At 39.0% G+C, this 20,360-nt stretch overlaps 1 protein-coding gene across 1 annotated transcript in view; it reads right to left on the bottom strand.

Moving 5' to 3' along the window:
• The window catches only part of LOC113233755 (trissin receptor-like), a 49,104-nt gene that overhangs the window by 10,579 nt on the left and 18,165 nt on the right, over positions 1-20,360 (bottom strand). Inside the window, exon 4 of the mRNA XM_026468948.1 lies at positions 16,644-16,841. Within this exon, the coding sequence (XP_026324733.1) occupies positions 16,644-16,841 (198 nt within the window). The remainder of the gene's footprint in view (positions 1-16,643; positions 16,842-20,360) is intronic.

The following is a 20,360-nucleotide window of genomic DNA, read 5'->3' as shown; positions in this document are numbered from 1 at the left end:
TATATATAAGCCGCACTTAATAGAGTTATTAAAATTACAATTTGAATTATATTTAATTTATAAGCCACAGTTGGCCGGTCAATGAGTGACCATGTCACATATAATCGTTCCAAAATATCGGAATAATAAGAAGTAATACATTGGTAAGAATCTGGAAGATACTAGTGGTAGTGGTAAGCATTTAGTGGAAAACCAGGAAAATCTCAAAAATCTACGTTCACTTAAAAAGTCTATAGGATATTCACGAAGATCTAATCTAACATTTTAAGACACTCCTTACATCTATTCAGTCGCCCAAACTACATTTTTAAATATTATATTCAACGAAAATTCGAAACGTGATCTGCCTCTATCATCGGCCTCTATTTACAAAGACTTCCAATACCGCTAGACCACGGAAAAAAGACATTGTTATATTTACTGTGTAAAATATTATTATTATTATAATAATTATATTATTACTGTTGCACACAGTAAACATTTCGAACTCGAGATGCATCTGACGATTCACTGTATGAATAGACTATGATCATCGCCAATGGTATAATTGATTATGATTAAGGGTTGAAACACAAAACAGCGCAGAAAACTGCGACGGGAATTGCTGCGATGCGATTTCGTGCGGGAAGGCATCCCACTGTCACGGTTTGGGTAACCATTCCTTGGACGACCGTTAAACATACTGAACATATTTTTCAAACTAGGTAGCGACATGGATCTTAAAAAGAGTGTTGCACTGCTGTTATTGATAAGAAAGTATAGGAAAAAAAAACAAACAAAGAAGTTTAACATCGCAGACAAGCGCGAGCAATTCACAAATTCTTGCGATGCGTCGTGCGAGATCGTAGATTCCTGCGGTGCGACGTCGCATCGCAATTTTATGTTTCGACTCTTAATAATGTTTAATTATTAAGTGTAAATTAATAATGTGTAAAATTTTGAGCCGAAACTTAAGTATGAAGTGACGTTTATTAACAAGTAGAATTTCAAACAACCCTCAAATGATGCTGATAATAACGAAGTAATCGTTGATGTGCACTGAAATGATATTTATTACTGAAGACTTCAGAAACATATTAAAATAAATCCTGCTTTTGAGATGCTTTTATTAATGCGGACCTTGGAATTTTTGTTGAACGCTGTGTGTCTTTTAAATGCTTTGGATATAGTAGTAACTGCTGAATCACAAATATATCAACGGCATTTTTAATTTGTTATTCCCGTATTTTTTTCTGGAGTCAAAATCATAAATTATTTTGTTCTTTATTTCTTTTATTATATCGCACTGTTAATACAACAGTGTATTAACTCAAAAAGTGTGTTTTCTGAAAATCGATAAATTATTAAATTACGCACTTTCCGTGAAAGATCATTAAAATTTATGTTGACATGTAGAGAGTCAAATTTTACATTCAGTAATGGTAGAATCTTGAAATTAACATATTTTGAGTTACAATACTATTGTAATAGCAGTGCGATGTATCTTTATCATAATGTTTTTTTTAGTTATGGTCAAAATCTGAAGATAATCCACTTCATCGGCTCCGCTAAACCGTGGCTCCAGCAGTTTAATTGGCAGTCCCAATCTGTAGATGCGCCCGAACATTTGCGCGAGTTCCTCCAATTATGGTGGGATCTCTTTGTGTCCCAAGTTCACCCACAACTTGACACTGCTATGGTAAGTTTGATTATATCGCAATAACTGTTCAAAATATTTAAATAACAATGTTTGTTTTAAAATTAGGAAATATGTAGTTCAGTTGGACACCGAATCAGAACCTATCTTACTTCTTCTATTGCAGTGAACATAGGCAATTTTAAACTTTCCAATTTGCACAAGATACCTTTTTTTTGGAAAGTACCTAGATTAGTCAGTAAATTATTATGATTCATATAATTTATGAGTTATACAAGACTCGCAAATGATTATTTTGTTCGCAAACGATTCTTACAGTCAATTTTAATAAATATAGACGTACATTTTTTGGTTAGATATCAACATTGTTATATTGTATAGGTAGATTTTATACTTGCTGAAAATGATACACCTTTTGCGGTTTCTCTCTTCTTCAGTCTTTTTTCTGGAAACTATTTTGAATTAACTGCTAATTGCAATACAAATCTCCTTGGTGATATTCATGGGCAACTGTGTGTAGCGATTTCTTCAAAAAAAGGAAGTATTCGGTATTTATGAACCGATTTTCATGATTTTTTTTGGTGGAAAGAGGGTACATCCATAGTGGTCGAATTTCATTTTGAAGAAAATCATCCACCTCTAATGGTGGTTGATCACGCATGAACAGTCATTTTTATAAATAGCGCCTAAATTTTACTTAAGGAGCAAATACTGTAATGGTTGGTTTTGCTATTCTGCAATTCAAGGCGTTTTTCTCTCTCAATATACTTGAGTAGTGAGAACCGATTTTTATTATCTCCTTTGTCAAGTCCCGTATAGTGACGAACTAGGGTATATTTTAATAAAACTAAGCAAATAGACGTAATTCCACGTACTTTTGAGGTCGGTTTTTTTAGTACTCTGTACTGAGATTATTATTTAAAAAAAATATCTGTCGCTCTCCTTTTGTTTGCACCAATGGACGTCTCGCGGGAAGCTTTTCGTGCTATGATTTTCTATGAAACGTGGATTAAACTTCAAGGACTCTCACGACAATTTACAAGCTGCTTTCAAGGAGTCTGCTCTTGCGTTAGCAGCAGTTACTCACTGGTTTCGAGAAATTAAACGTGGTCGAGAGAAACTAAACGATGACCACAGACCCGGCCAACCACCAACTGTAGTAGTAACTCTTGAAAACCTCGACATCAGGGTAGAGTTGCTATTGCGGGAGAACTTTCCATCCAAAAAAGATTCACTGTCCATGTAGTTTACGTTCCCCATCCGAAATGCGTTTACCTTTCATAATAAAAGCGTATCATGACGTGACATGACGACATTTGTCTTACGACAAATTGTAGAGTATGATTGAAAAGTTGCCGATATTACAATATAACGCAATATATATATAACCAACAATAAAATTATTTAAAAAAATATAATTATTCTCATTTTGAACACAATCAGTTAATAGTGCATAAACGCTCCCAGGGTAGTACTACCTTGTCTCCGTATATTTCTTTTATATGATTTAATAGGTGTTTCCATCTCGCTCTTGTTAGATGTCAATTAGCCAGCCAGCGACAACAGTTAATGTTTAAAAAGTAAAACTCATCATCTTGCCTTGCCATTCCCGGTCAACTTTGTGTACGTCATGATACGAATTTACGCAATTCAATTTACCACGTCAAGTGAATTGCATGGAACTTGGCTGGTTGCTTATAAGCTCATAGTAGGCCCCTTGATATTCATATTATTATTATATTTTTGGTGGCGCTCCAGTAAAAAACCTTTTTACTTACCCCAATACAAAGATTTGCAACGAGCCCAATTCGTATCATCTGCTAACTCGGTGTGTAGTTCTGTTGTTAAAAGCGGTAGCCACGAGAAGGCGACAGGTGTTTGTTCAAGTCCAGTCAGATCGAAGGAATTTTGCTTTGTGTTTATTCGATCTTTGTGTCAATAAAAATAAGTAATAGATTTTTATTAAACAGCAGCAATGATAATTACAGATACGTACTTCCACAGCAAGTGTATGCAATGATGCTATTAATGCTTCCTACGACATATTGAAACAGTTGTATCACCCGTATTTTCAGATTTTCAGTAATAATATTAAATAAGTTCCTAAAGAAAAAAGCAAGATGGCGTTCACGTGGAACACGGTTGTGCAATTAAGAGAAAAGGAAAATGTTATCAAAATACCGAATGGATAAGAACAACGCAAATAAAATTTCTTTTAATTTTTTGCAAGACAAGGAGGATAATCCGATTAACAAAAACTTTAAACAATGTTATATCTCTAGAGCTAAAAAAAATCTAAAGCTCTGTGTAAATACAAAACCAGGAACACCCTGAAATACTGTGTAACCTGTGAAAATTAATACAATAAAGAAAAAGATTCTAAAATAACACCACAAAAATTAAGTAACTACTTTAAAGTGTTTTTTTTTTAATCTACAGTCCGTCATACCATTACATAAAATCGTAAAGAAGCTAAGTCTATGCTTTTTAATATTTTATAGTAAAGTCACCGCTACCTATTGAAGACACGCCACTAAACCTAAAACATTCGTTTTTAGAAGTCTTTAGTGTTTAGACGTGACGCTTGTATGAAACCCAAACGTAGTAACCAAACTATTGGATGACATTAGAGTACTATAAAAATATTATATATCTTTTTTATAATACCAAGTGACGACACGAACAAGTCGTGCGCCTGGTGGTAAGCGACAAGCCTGTCCATAACGATGTTCCGTTAGAGTCAGTGCCACTCAGAGCTTTAAATCTGAAAGTTCTGAGGGGCATTGCCACTACACCTGTTATCTTGAGACATAAGTTGACACGTCAAGTGGCAGTACCTACTTCCCTGCACGAACTCTTTCACAAGATCTCTGCTGCTACTACTGTCTAACTTATATATTTAATCCACTGTATCGGTTTTAATGGTAAAAATAAATTGAAAATTATGTTATCTTTTATATTTACTTTTAATAAATAATAATAAAATTATAATCAACCAACATAGTTTCCTTTTTATCTATAAGTAGGATAATATAATGATAATACATGTTAGTACCGGACACCGATTTCAGCAAAAAAATCATCGTTAGTGACGAAGCCCATTTTAGGATGAACGAGTACGTCAATAAATAAAATTGCCGGATTTGGGACAATGCCAATCCACACGAGGTCCACTGTTCACTGTTTCCTTAAAGTGAACATAATTAATTTCATCGCTCAAATTCAGTCTGATCTATGCGCCAGAGTCAAAGAAAATGGAACCATAGTCATAGAGATGAGAATGGGACGTGATATACGATCCACGACTCCGTCTGAGGACCTACTGAAGGACGCTCCGCTCGATCAGTTCATTCTGCTTTGTCGTGTTCTAACCTAACCTATTGAACGGGAGCCGCAACCAAAATTTGACCTATGTAAAATACGTTTGTTTTTTCTAAACACCAAGGATCCTGTGTCTAACAATAATAATTTTGTCAAAATGAAGATTCAACTTTGTAAACTATATTAAGGAAAACAACTCACCCTCTGCACCTCCGGCTTTTAAATTACACTCCTAGTATCTGGACGAGTCGGGTTTAAACTTATTATTTATAAAAATGTATATTATACCACGTAAAAAACATCTAAATTGTCAATATGTGAAACGATTGTTTATAATATGAGCTTCATATATATTTTTTATAAAATGTCAATGTTGTATCAAATAACAATTATTAACATTAAAAATTATCTACCTACTCGCTGCAGTAAGAACGTACATTTCAAACATAACGTATATTTGCAGAGTTCATTGGTTGAATTGTGTGCAGCAATGTGTATAGGTAAAGTTTCATAAGAAGTTAAATTTTCATTTTCATCTGTGTTTTTTTAAGAATTAAGAATTCTTTCATTTTTACCCAACTTCAAAAAAGGAGGAAGTTTTCGATTGGACTGTACTTTTTTGGGTGTATGTTACGCGATTACTCCGACATGTGTGAACCAATTACGCTGTTTCGTTTTTTGTTGGAAAGGGGGATCCTCAGCAGTGGTCCCATTTAAATTTGAAGAAAATATTCCACTTCTAAGGGTGGCAATTTAAGGGATTAATGCGATTTAGTGCATTTCACCTATTTTCAAGTGAAACTTTAGGTGTACAAAGTCAATAGTCGAAAAAAAGGTTAAATGTAATTTCAGATCAAGGATCTATATTTTAAGCCTAGCTATGATGGTTCCTTGTCGTTGCGTCTGTGGTACTGAAGGTATCATGAATAATCAGAGTTACTTATCTTTGTTCGACCTGCAAACTTTTTAGGTTTTTTTTTTTCGTTCCTAAATTTACATACGTACTTAAGTACTTCGCTGCTGTCCGGCTTGGAAATTCCATAATCAGTTGATGTCAATAGATTTTGACCTAAAAGTTCTTCTCAATCCATTCTCAACGTACATCTCGCCCACAACGCCTGGACCCAAGTTACACTCCTCATCAGACATGGTGGTCTAGGCATCAGCAGTATATCAGTCATAGCCCTTCCGGCCTTTTTGTCCTCCATCTACAGCACGGTCAACCTCGTAGGCAGTATCCTAAGGCTTCCGCCAACAAACTGCGAGGTGACGTGGTTAATTAAGTCCAGAAACGTCTAGAACCAGGCTTGCCCCAACGAAAATTATTCGTCCGACCCCAAAATTCAAAAGAGCTGGGATAATATTCTGTGCAAAAAGACTTTAAATGACTTAATGAATCATTGCACCCCAATTCACCGAGCGCGTCTGGAACCGGTGTTCTGGTGGGAATCTGGCCTCTGGCTACACGCTTTCCCCTCTGCCAGTACCGGTACCTTCCAGAGCATTGAGCTCGTTCGCATAGCTGCTGGCCTCCGCCTTGGTGTCCCAGTTTGCTCCCCTCATCGGTGTCCTTGCGGCAAAGATGTAAGTACTCTGGGTCACCACGGTCATTCCTGCCTGTTGAACGCCGGCCGTATCTCCCGGCATGCAGCCCTCAACGACATCATCTGTCGGGCCTTAGCCACTTTTAACGTGCCCGCTATACTCGAGCCAAGCGCTATGTCGCTAACAGATGGCAAACGCCCGGACGGAATGACTCTCTTCCCTTGGAGTATAGGCCGGACACTGGTGTGGGATGCCACATGTGCCGACACACTTGCCCATCCGATCTCCAGCACACCAGCAAGAGGGCTGACTCCGCAGCTGAGCTGGCGGAAAGAACAACAGTAATAAGTACCAGGATCTCGGGTCTGACTACCTATTTACAGTCGAAACCCTTGGCCCCTGGGGTCCCAGTGCCCTTCATGTGTACAAAATTTTATCGAAAAAAATAATATACTGTCTGGGAAACCTAAGGGCCGGCAGCTACCTTGTCTAACGCATTAGCATAGCAATGCAAAGGGGGAACGCTGCCAGCATCTTGGGCACCTTGCCGCGGGGACCCAATTTTATTCATATAATTTAAAAATCCTAGTTTTACTTTCTAGTATTAGTAGCTTTTATTGTCTTTTTTACCTTACCTGTATATTATTTTACTGTGAGATAATTTTTTTTTCACTTTATGCAGACAAATTCTATGCAAATTTAAAAAATATGTATTTTATATATAACATATAAAACCATAACTATGTACCTATACATACTTTTGTAATAGTAAGTTTACTGAATATCACGATGTTTTACTACCAAGCAGTTAGGAGAGCGTCAGACATGGTATGCTGAAGAAGCAGGTTCGAATCAAAGCGGATCGAAGAAGTTTTTCTTAATTTTCGATCTTTGTATTAACAATTTTAGTAGCAGTAGAGAGCTCCATGTAAAAGTTTTCGTCCAGGGAAGTGCTGCCACTTTAGCTACTCGTATTTCTGCTGCCAAGCAGTAATGTAAGCATTACTGCGTTGCAGTTTTAAAGGGTAGGGGTGCTGGTGAAATTACACGCACTTGGAACTTGTCAACTTATGTCTCAGGGTGACAGGTGCAGTAGCAGTACCCTAAAATCTTTGCAATTTAAAGCTCTGAGTGGCACTGCAACTGTTATGAAAAGACGTGTAGCTTACCACCTTACCATCAGTGACATATAATCTCCTTTGTGCTTCCTAAATTATCAGTATGTGTTGTCTGTGATCGTTGAAGTGTATCTGTCATACAATAAATTTTCACAAAAAACAAAATATTTTTAAATCTATCTATTGTACGTGTGCTCGTTTCTAGTTAATTAAAGCCAAGTTTCTATTGGTATTTCGTTTCCATGTATCAATTTAATTAACTAGTGATAATGACGGACTCGAAGAATGACTCTAAAGAATCTTTATCACATTCTCTAGCAAGATATTTACGCCCTGAAAGGTTTGATGTTGAACCCACGGATCCCGCTGCTGGAGATAAGTGGGTGCATTGGCTGCGTACATTTACAAACTTCCTAACTGAACATGCCCCTGATTCTGGTGACGTAACGGATTCCATAAAATTAAAATTATTATCGAAATTCTTGACAACCAGCATATTCATTCAAATCAAAGACTGTCAAAGCTACAGGGACGCCATTAATATTTTGAATAAAACGTACGTTAAACCTCAACATGAAATTTTATCCCGCCACGTCCTCGGAACACGGAAACAAAAGCAAAGTGAAAGTATTTCAGATTACAGCCGACCTTTGCATATCCTTGCACAACAGTGTAACTTCCAGGCAGTCTCAATTGAAGAACACAGAGACCAAGCTATACGAACCGCCTTTATAGCTGGTATTCTGTCACCTAAAATTCGGGAACGATTATTAGAAAAACAAATTATGTCTTTGGACGAAGCTTATAATCAGGCTGTCACTCACGAAACTGCTGAAAAGGACTCTGTAACTATGAGTATGAGTGTCCAAAATACTATGAATGCTTTGCCAGTGCTAATTCCACAAGAATTACCAGCACCCTTCAGCACCGCTTCAACAAAACGCTGCAGTCCCGCTGCCACGGATATCAATAAAGCGTTGTTTCTTCTGCGGTGGTAAAGTACATCAAAGAATAAAGTGCCCCGCCTTTCACGCCTACTGTCAAATGTGTACTAAGAAGGGTCACTTTGCTTCTGTCTGTCGTTCCCGTGGCAATCCTTCTACAAGTAACGCCATCCCAAGCCCCGTCGCTCCAGTCGAGTTCTCACCGTATCCATGTTCTCACGAAACAGTCAACACTTTATACTCTGCGGCATCTCCGTCAAGCCTAGAAAAAGCCACAATAGCTATTACTATTAATAACACCCGTGTCGACGCGTTAATTGACACAGGAAGTTCAGTGAGCTTTATTGATAGAAGCATAGCTCGGATGATGAAGTTACAGCAACGTCCGTATAAGCATACTATTAATCTGGCGTCTCTAAGCCACACATCAACAGTCAACGGTGTATGTTTCGCTATGCTAGAAATAAACAATCACATTTACAAGCAACGTCCTTTTCTTGTTATTGACAACCTATGCGCGGACGTCATTATTGGTCACGACATACTAAGGAACCATTCAAAGCTCGAATTCCAATTCGGAGGATCTAGATAGCCCTTGCATATTTGCGTGATGGAAGCTTCCGTACCACCAGCTTCTATTTTTACTAACTTGTCTGCAGATATTACTCCTATTGCTATCAAGTCCAGGCGCTATAACAATGACGATGAAGAATTTATTCAAACAGAAATATCGAAGCTTTCAAATGATGGAATTATCGAAGAGAGTGTATCTCCGTGGCGCGCCCAGGTACTTGTTGCTGGTGGAGGAGCCCATCGAAAGAAAATGGTCATCGACTACTCCAGAATAATCAATAAGTTTACATATCTAGATGCATATCCATTACCTAATATTGAGTCGATAGTCTCGAAAGTGGCTAAATACAATCATTTTAGCCAGATCGATTTAAAGAGCGCTTACCATCAGATCCCTATACTAGATCGAGAAAAAAAATACACAGCATTTGAAGCCTGTGGTAAGCTGTGGCAATTCAAACGTATTCCCTTTGGTGTCACTAACGGAGTCGCCGCCTTCCAACGTTCTCTTGAACATATTATCGAAAAAGATCTTATCTCGATGACGTTACCGTTTGCGGTAAAAATAAGGAAGAACACGACGAGAATTTAATGAAATTCATGTCTGCTGCAAAAAAGTACAAGCTCACATTAAACGAACAAAAGTGTAATTTCAGCAAAAATTCTATTAGCCTACTAGGATACACGGTCAAGAATAATGTTATCGAGCCTGATAAGGACCGCCTTGATCCGCTTATAAAACTACCGTTACCGCGTAACACTGCTGAACTCAAGAGAGCCCTTGGGCTATTTGCTCATTACGCCAAATGGGTCCACAATTTTTCTGCGAAAATTCAACCGTTAATCAACAACAGCCAGTTCCCTTTAAACGAAAACGGACAGCGTAGTTTTAAACTTCTGAAATCAGAAATCGAGAAGGCAGCATTGGTTGCTATTGACGACAAAGAAACCTTGACGGTAGAGACTGACGCTTCTGACTTCGCTGTAGCTGCAACATTATCTCAAAAGGGTCGCCCAGTTGCATTCTTCTCAAGAACTTTGTCAGACAGCGAACGTAAACACGCTGCCGTAGAAAAAGAAGCATGTGCAATCGTCGAAAGCATTAGAAAATGGCGTCATTACCGCATCCACAGACATTTTCTCCTCATCACTGATCAGAAATCCGTAAGCTTTATTTTTAATCAGAACCATGCGAGCAAAATTAAAAACGATAAAATTGAAAGGTGAAAGACAAGGCCCTCCACCACCCGGTTGAGGAGATCCAGCTCCAGTGACTCCATGGGAGATGCGCCGTACATTTTGTTGCGCACAACTTTTACGGCCTCCCCCATGGGTCCGCGTCCAGAGTGGCCAAGAACTCCTCTTTCGCAGAGTCCTTGGCCCGCCCTATTGCGACCTTCAGGGCCTGTCTCGCACCCTGAAGGGCGCTGTGGAGCCTTCTCTCTTCACTTTGAATGTGGCGCCTGCGGCGGCATCGGCCGTAGGCCCGCCGGGCCGTGGTACAGGCGGTGCGGAGGTCCCCAATCTCCGCGGTCAACCAGTACACACTCTATTTGCCTGGGCACCACGTCTGGACCATGGCTGCTTCCTCTGCAAGCTCATAGTCTAGGCGAGTGAGTGCCCATTTGGGAAAGCCCCCCCCGGGGGCCGTGTTGGAGGCCGTCGTGGGCGGCATAAGGGAGACCCTCATCCGTATGTATTTATGATCGGAGAGGGTCTCCTCGTCCTCCAGGACCTGCCAACCGGATACTCGCGCCGCTAATGAGGGGGTCGCAAACGTGACGTCCACGATTGACCCCCCATTTCGCCGAACGCACGTGTTGGCATGGCCCCGGTTGAGGATGGCTAGCCCTAAGGCTGCCGCCCAATTTTCCAACTCTGGCCCCCTGGCATTGGTGACCGGAGAACCCCACGCCGCGCTCTTGGCGTTGAAGTCCCCCAACACCAACACCGGCGTCGGAGCTGCCCTCCTCACCGCCCTCTCTAGGGTCTCCAGGAACGCCTGGAATTGGGCCAGGGAGCTGTTTGGAGAGAAGTACACCCCAATTAGGATGACTTCTCCCTACCTCGCCGCCACGAACCCTAACCCGCGTTCCTTCACCACTAGAGGGGGGGAGTTTCCGTCAGTCGACGCCACTATGGCTACCGTCTCCTCCCGGTCCCCCGCCCAGTTCCCCCGCGGGGGGACAAAGTAGGGCTCCGCCACAGCAGCCACCGCAACCCCCCACTCCGCCATGGCCTGGACCATTAGGTCCTGTGCCCTAGCGCAGTGGTTGAGGTTGCCCTGCAGTATAGTATGGTGGCGTGCTGGCATTATTGCTCCATACTTTGTCCCTCAATAGGGGGGGAGCCGGAGGTCCTCGTCGGCTTGCCCTTGGTGGGGGGGGGGAGCGCACGATCGCCCCCCCATTACGTGGTCCGCTTGGTGGTGGCGATCGTGCGCGACCGCGCACCGTGGGGTCGCCGTGCACCCGGAAGCCGTGTGCCCCGCCTGGCCACACCTGAAACAGAGCCCGCTCCTGTCTTCACTGGACGGGCAGAGGGCTCTGGTGTGGCCAATCCCCATGCACTTGAAGCAGCGCATAGGGCGGGGCTCCATGACGTGGACCCCAGCGGAGGACCAACCCACCAACAGGCGGCCGGCAGCCGTCACCCGTTGGGCTGCCGTCACAGGGCAGCGTACGAGGGCTGACCCCCTCCCGTTGGGGGCCAGTCTGACGGCTCCCATGCTCACGGTGGACTGGGGGCATTGGCCCTTCGCGGCCACCACCGCCCGGATCTTCTCCGGGGTCACCGACTCGTCGAGGCCGGTGACCCTTAAATCGGCGGTTTTGGTTGGCCGCGTCACTGCTGCCAGCCCCCCGATCACCTCCTCCAGCTTGGCCGCCAGGGTGTCGGCCTTCTCGGCGCTGAATCGCTTCCAACCTGGCTTGTTCCGGGACCCATTCTATTGAAGAAATTTGTTCGGTCGAAAAATGACCCTTACGTCGAAGAAGTTGAGCTGCTCCACAGTAATCCAAGCTACTCCTATGTACACTCTGTGCCCTAAGATACCTGACCCCCTAAACTGTATTAAACGACCTTTTGGTACTGAGCACAAAAGTGTGGAGAAAAGTGTTAAACAAACTTAATCTTTAATCTGTGTGCCGTAAAATGCATTTTCGCATGACTTCCTGTTGGCATCGAAATGTGAGTGATGTTATTGTTAATAATTTAACATGTAATTCACTGCACTACTGTATAATTTTGAAAAATACAGCCTGTAAAGCTACTACAATTAATAATAAAATTAGTTTTTCTAATATTTTGTCAATTTAGACTTTGTTCTACTATATTATCTTACTTGAACCTGTCTGATAATAATAAGTTAGATAGATCTAATTGTTAAAATTGTATAACACTGTGGTCAGATTAAAAAATGTATGTATAGCAGTTGCTGATACAGGCTGTAGGTAGATTTTTTACTTTTTTACTAATTATAATTTACTTCTTTACTAATTATAATTTAATCAATTATAATTTAACAGCTACTTCTTTACTAATTATAATTTATCACAATAAAATAAAGTGTTTGTTCAATTACCAACGAAATTATTTTTTTGCTTCATTCACCCAATGTCTGTTGACTCTCATCGAAAAAATAACATTCTAAGACATTCTTTACATCTTTACTTATTGTTCTGAGGTCTATACAGAGATAAAAAAAATATTATTATTTTTCATGTCGATCAAGATTCGAACCATGAACCTATATTTGCAAAGCAAGTCCTATACCGCTAGACCACGGTAACCTTAGCTTAGCAGGTTGAAATTTGTATTCTGTATTTAAGTAAGAACTATACGTTAAAGATCAAATTGGCTTAAAAAGATTCTTAAAACGTCATTCGCTAATGATGCCAACAGGAAGTCATGCGAAAATGCATTTTACGGCACACAGATTAAAGATTAAGTTTGTTTAACACTTTTCTCCACACTTTTGTGCTCAGTACCAAAAGGTCGTTTAATATAGTTTAGGGGGTCAGGTATCTTAGGGCACAGAGTGTACGTCGACGTAATGGCCAAGAATCTACAGTGTCTAACAGACACTTAGCGCCGCTTCCTATATCTAAAGAAGATTCACTCTCTGATAGTGCAGTTGCTGATGAACAGTCAGAAGGTACACTGGCAGACGGAAGTACTTCTAATGAACCTAATGAAGTGTCTAATCACGAAGAAGACGTCTATGGAACTCTTCTGCACGACGTTCGGCCTCCGGATGCTCTTCGGAGATCTACGAGGTCTAGGAGAATTCCACAACGCCTCAATATATTCATACTCGGCGAAGAAACCATAGAGGGGGAGAATGACATATAATCTCCTTTGTGCTTCCTAAATTATCAGTATGTGTTGTCTGTGATCGTTGAAGTGTATCTGTCATACAAATATTTTTAAATCTATCTATTGTACGTGGGCTCGTTTCTAGTTAATTAAAGCCAAGTTTGTATTGGTATTTCGTTTCAATGTATCAATCAGTGAGTGAATGGCAATATACATGTTGTATACCTACAACAATGTACATATATTGACAATATACAACATGTATATTACCATTCACCGTAGTTCTACTCTGAAATTTAAAATTATATGTCTGTAGATATTTCGAATTTAAAACCAGTGTCCGAAAAAACACCCTGTGACACATGGTCGTTGTTGGATTCTGGGGTGCTGCCAGGGAATTTATGATAAAATCTAAAATTTTAACGCATTCCTTTCCGAATTTACATTTTATTTAATTGAATCGCTCTGTTAGATCAATAGATTCCAGACGTTACAGCGTTCCCTGGACGGTTTACTCCAAATAAAACGTAATATTTCAGTCATCTGTCATATAGCTATCTGCGCTGTCATCATACGGTGGAAGAATTTTGGGCACGCCTTAACGCTGAAAGCAAAACAATGTTCGATATTCAGGCTGTTACATACTTTTAATGTTTACTTGTTAACTTCGATGTTTCATCGACTCCTCCTAACAACTATGTTAGGACGAATACTTTTACTTACGTTTAATGACACGAGAAAAACATCTGTCGTAGAACTCCTTTGCCATTCAAACAAACGCCTCAGACATATTGCAATTTTGAATTGCAATATGTCTAAGCCTTGAGATTTTGGGAGAAATTGGGAGTAGAGTAAGGCTTCAAGTGTATCGCTACGATGTCCACACGGCAGAGAGAGTAGACTACGTTTAAAGCACCTGTGTCTGATCAATTGCATTGTTCGTTTTGGTGAGCTCATGTTTGAAAACTAAATTTGAATCGATTACTGTAACTAGCGGTGTTAGCCAATAAATGCTTGTGCCAAATTTTTTGTAATTCACAAGTAAATTGGCTTGCGGCCGCGGCCGCAACGCTGCGGTGGTGAGTGGCACCATGTTCGCCCAATGTCAGTGGATAAACTGGAACTTCCTTATGCACAAACATCCCGCTATCACTATTTCAACTTGCTTCTCGCAATCTCTTATTTGCGTTTTATTCCTATAAGTCCTCTTTGTAAATCAAATCGTCTGGTTTCAAAATCTTGTACCGTATACGCTGCTCACTCATATTATGCACAAGTATGTTTCGTAACAAGCGTTCCAAGTCTACCCCAAACTGATTGGGGCTGGAATGTAGTTCGAGGACGATTAATGGCCACTTGCAATGAACTTAAGAACGTCTTCAACAAATTTTTTATTACTTTCATTTTTTATAAACGTATTTTATGACAAACAACTTGCTCTTATTTTGATTCTTATTAATATTTTATTGGCAGTGAATCTTTTAGAATAAGGCCTTGACGGAGTGGTGGCCAAGGACAGGTCGAAGAATCAGGGGTCCTCCAATCGAGCACTGGGTCGATGATATAGTAAAAGACGCAAGCAAAACCTGGATGTTCATGCACCGGACCGGAAAGTTTGGCAGGAGCGAAAATATTCACTCATATTATGAACGAGTATGTTTCGTAACAAGTGTTCTAAGTCCACCCTTAACTGATTGTGCCTGGAATATAGTTCGAAGACGATTAATGTCCACTTGCACTGAATTTAAGTTCAACCAATGCTTGCAATGCAAAAGACACTCTTAGTACATTATGGTAAGAAAATATTTTGAATTTAAGCATTGGTTTAAGATAAGTTTAGTGTAAATGGACACAATAGTTACACCACTTACATAAGTACGGAAAAATGTAGGGTTTGAGCATTGGGATTAACAAATACAAAATGGACTTATTATACAGAGTGATTTTTTGTCACTTGCCAAATTAAATTTTAATATTATGATCGTTAATGAAAATATAGGTAACATACTTTTTTATTTTGGTATCACCCAGTACTAAAATGTTGAGACATGATTTCACAAATTTATCCAAAAAACGGCGACGATTTTAGGCATACTACACATAACACATCCCAGCCATCCACATTACCCCGCGCCACAGATCCGTCCACCACTCGCGTGTACGATCGTACTCAAGGTCAGTGCGGCGATGGAACAGTGGTGCGTGCTAATTATGCTTTTAAAAACTTAATATAACCTTTATCATAACATAACACCCACAATTGTCGAAAAAAAGTACCATATACATACATAAATAGCATCTGCATTACGTATTTGTTTTTCACGACCTAGGAAAGAATTCAAAATAACCAATTCGACTTATTTTGATTTCTACACCACAGGAATTAGAACTTACTTTCGATCCTTGAGACATGCGAGTCAAAGGTGCAATTTGACGACCTCGGCGGCCGAACGGTTAGTACTGAGCTGTGTGAGGAGGTCCAGGATTCGATTATCGATAGGACCAATTTGAGAAACTTGAGATCAGATAATTGGTGTGGTTTCTGGTATACTATTATTATCTAGCCTACATCCGTGTCGCGCTTCCGTCGATAAATTCGAAAAAGTTTTCGTATCACCGCCATTCCCCTAATAACCTATGACGCCCTTGACCTGAGTTGATCCCTCGCTTCTACTGACATTGCGCGCGCTTACCGATTTCTTGTTTTGATTTCGCGTAATTAGTAAGTAGTCCTGCAGCGCCTGCTACCGCATACCGTTGTTGATAAGAAACATAAGTTGCAAATTTTCCCTTCAAACTTTTACAAGCTTAGGTCCGTCACATTGTTTTGAATATGAAGGTTAACACAACAGGACAGGGACAGGCTTGTGCTTTTCTTCTAGAATGTAATCCGTAATTAACTGAGTAGAAGTTAAGGATAGATATGTTACCTAGTTTTGAGCGTGTGAAGGTTTAAAATCGTTTGAAGATTGTGAATGTGAATGATTATAACATATTATAAAGTAAATGAAAATTAGCTTAATTTATACTAAAATGTTGTTAAGTAGAGTTGCACGTGTTACGCGTAGATATACTTATTTCAAAATTTCATTTACTACACTCGTTTATAAACGACTGAAGAAGAGTTCCTTAGTATGTACTAAGTACATTAAAGCTTACTATTTTCTGTATTTAAGCTAATTCCCTTACCGTCATTACACATAATGGCGTCACGTAGAGTAGTCCAAAGTTCACCATGTCGAAAATTTCCGAATTGTATTTCAGTCGATGTGAAATGCAGATGGTCTCCGTGTGTCCGTCGCCGAGATCGTTTGTTATAGTATCCACCCAGATAAACTTCGGAGCACTATAGACGGCACTAGTAATCCAAACTCCCAGGATGACCATCTGTGAACAATGATGCCTGTGTTTAGATATAAATTTAAACAAAATCAGAGATGCAATTGTGGTATTTGACGTTGTATTCTAAGGCTAAAATTCATAAATCGAACCTTGACTTGGACTATGTAAAAATAGGGGTGTGAAATGCATCTTAAAAATATTCGCTTAATTGGCATAATTTTACTTCCTATAACTTATTTAATATAACAATTACTTACTTTAACACTCATTTTTAATAACAATCATAAGTTATAACCCTCAGTTAACTTAACAATCATTTTATCTAAATTTCATTTCATCTAACCCCTGTTCGTAAATAGCAAAAAACAAATATCAAGCTCTTGTATTACATTACGCTTGTTAAACTAAATAAATGTTTCGAGTTCTTAGGTTTTCGCGATTGTTACACATAGGAAATGAAACTATTTTTTCAAACAAACCCCGAAACGTCGGTTTGTTTGAAAAAACAAATATACGCGATTTAAATCCGGAAAAATAGTTTAATTTCCTATAAATAAATGTTGATTATATTTGCATGAAATGCTTTTATTTCAATTCAGAAAAACGATATCTTAATACTTATATTACATTGATTATAATTTGACCTAAAACATGTTCGGAAACGTAAACACTTTTGTAATTCACTTCTGGCACTCGCCAGCCGCTGCCGCGACACTAACGCTACGCTCGCTCCTCTCGATCGGTTCATGCTGCTTTTTCGTGTTCAACCTAACCTACTGAATGGGAGCCTCAATCAAGATTTGACCTACGTAAAATAAGTCTGTTTTTTTTACCACCAAGGAATCCAGAGTCTAACAATAATAATTTTGTCGAAATGAAGATTCAGCATTGTAAACTATTTTAAGGAAAACAATTCTCCCTCCGGCTTTTAAATTACACTCCTAGTATCGAACAAACAAGTACCACGGTGAGTTGTCTTTAAAGTTATTATTTATAAAAAGTTATATTATACCACGTAAAAATTACCTACATTGATAATATATAAAATAATTGTTATGTAATATGAACTTTATTTATTTATTTGGCAAACCAACAAAATTACATATAATGCTTATACTAGAGGTTACATTCTGCATTGTTCTTATATGTATTCCGGTTACAGGTCATTACTCAACCAAATGCTGACTTAGAAAGTTATAAAAACTATAAATATTTATAATGATTTAACATAGTAATTGAAATACCTTTACCAAAATGAAATTAAATTCAAATAAATAATAAAATTAAAAATGACATATAATAGTACTAACTGCAATAACATTTCACTGTTTGATAGTACAAAAGTGTAAAACAATCAATATAGTTACTTACAAAAAACATAAAGCTACCAATTAATAACTTTTTTATGGGCATAACATTCTAGGATTCGATTGGGATGAATTCATTACTTTACGACGAAAGTGGAAGGGCGTGTCATGATGGATATCTATGTCACTACTTTTTTGTACTCGTTGCATAATCTACTGATTGGTGCATTACAACGTATATATGTGTGGTAAATTAGCGGAGTAAAGACTCTATGAATTGGCTGCCGTGGCAGCCGGTGAGGGACTACGAAGTTGATTGCTGTCAAATTGTGCTTTCTTATTAAATCAAATTCTATCTTATCCCGAGGGTTGTTAAATTTTCTATAGTTACGCCGCAATTTTTCCTTCTCGGACAGCAATTTAATAAGGGAGTAATTGAACCAGGGGGGAAAAGTGGATTTTCTGGGCTTATATTTTGGCACCAACTGGGAAATTATGTTCTGCAGTTCACTATAAAAAATGGAGACCATGCCATCAACAGTTTCGGAACCAGATAGCATCTTAAACCAGTCTACAGCATCTAATTTGGAATTTATTTTATTATAGTACGCCTTAAGGAAATTAAATCTAGTGCATTTCGTAGAGTTCGTTTCATACTGCCTTAGAAGTGGAATCACAAGCATCAATTGGGGATGATAAGAATCTAACTTAGTCAGCAGGTTTAATGGTTCTGTGACGTATGCATGGGGAACATTGGTAAGTACAAGATCTAAAATTTTGCCGTCTTTGTTGTGAATGTGATTGAGTTGGCCAAGACTGTTAAATGACATGAAATCGATTAAGGAATATTCCAAGGGACCGTTATAGTTACTGGGCTTAATCGAATGTTCATTATCATCCTTACCACTGATTTTTTGGAAAATTAAAGTCACCCAAAACGACACGACGCGCTCCCATAATCTAAACCCGACCACGCGCCACAGGCCGAGCCCGACCCCACCATAGGTGGGGTACAAGGCTTGTATATATATAAAGTTCAGCTGACGGTCAAGAAGTCTTTGTCATTCTTCATATCATATTTTATTCTTTACTGCGTGTGCAATCGTTATAATTATAGTGCAAAATTTCGCAAATCATACAATAGTGTCTCCTACAGTGATTAATAACTTTATTTTAAATTTGTATAAACTATAAAAGTGAATAAATTATCCAAAATAATAAACAATAGCAGTCAATGCGACGTGTGCATTGATTGATTTGACCGATATAAGAAATCATTTCTTACATGGGTTTGTAATGATGATTTTTCTTATCTGAGTATAAAATTTTTTTTAAGAAACTCCTTGTCTGTGTTGTCGAAGTAGCGTAGTGTTTGAGTAAAATCATGTCGATGTAAAGTATTGTCGAAATAGCGTATGTCTGAGTAATGTCGATGTAACACATAACATATATGTAATCTATTCAATAAAAATTTAAAATACAGTGAATAGCGACATCTCTCGCCAGGGCTGGTAGCTGCAAAGGTATCTGACTGGGTGGTAAAACTTTCATAGATTTCTCATAGATGGCGCTACGACGAAAAAGTCGTTGAAAAACCGAATACAAAGACACGATAACAAGCACATAGAAAAATTCGTGAGGTCCGCTGGTTCGTTCCGTGGCTTAGTTGGTATAGCGTCTGTCACCGTATGCTAGAAGACGTCGCGTCGGTTCGAATCCGGCCGGATTGAAGGAATTTTTTCTGAGTGTTCGATGTTTGTATTAATAATTATAACAAACTAGTGGAGTAATTTCACAAAACTAATTGAATATCAATTCAATAAAAATGTAAAATACAGTGAATAGCGACATCTCTCGCCAGGCTTGGTAGCTGTAAAGGTATCTAATTGAGTGATAAAATTTGCATAGAGTTCTCATAGATGGCGCTACGACTAAAAAGTCGTTGAAAAACCAAATACAAAGACACGACAACAAGCACATAGGAAAATTAGTGAGGTCCGCTGGTTCGTTCCGTGGCTTAGTTGGTATAGTGTCTGCCACGGTATGCTAGAAGACGTCGGTTCGAATCCGGCCGGACCGAAGGAATTTTTTCTGAGTGTTCGATCTTTGTATTAATAATTATAACAAACTTGTGGAGTAATTTCACAAAAATAATAGAATATCAATTCAATAAAAATTTAAAAAATGTAATTCATCACAAATAATTTCGTACCATCGCTATTAATTACTACAGAGAGGATGCGATGCACATCGTTTT

The sequence above is a fragment of the Hyposmocoma kahamanoa genome, unplaced genomic scaffold (assembly GCF_003589595.1).
Source record: "Hyposmocoma kahamanoa isolate Upper Pololo Valley unplaced genomic scaffold, ASM358959v1 102, whole genome shotgun sequence".
NCBI lineage: Eukaryota > Metazoa > Arthropoda > Insecta > Lepidoptera > Cosmopterigidae > Hyposmocoma > Hyposmocoma kahamanoa.
Note: the sequence above shows the minus strand (reverse complement) of the source record. Positions and strands in the feature narration are given on the sequence as shown.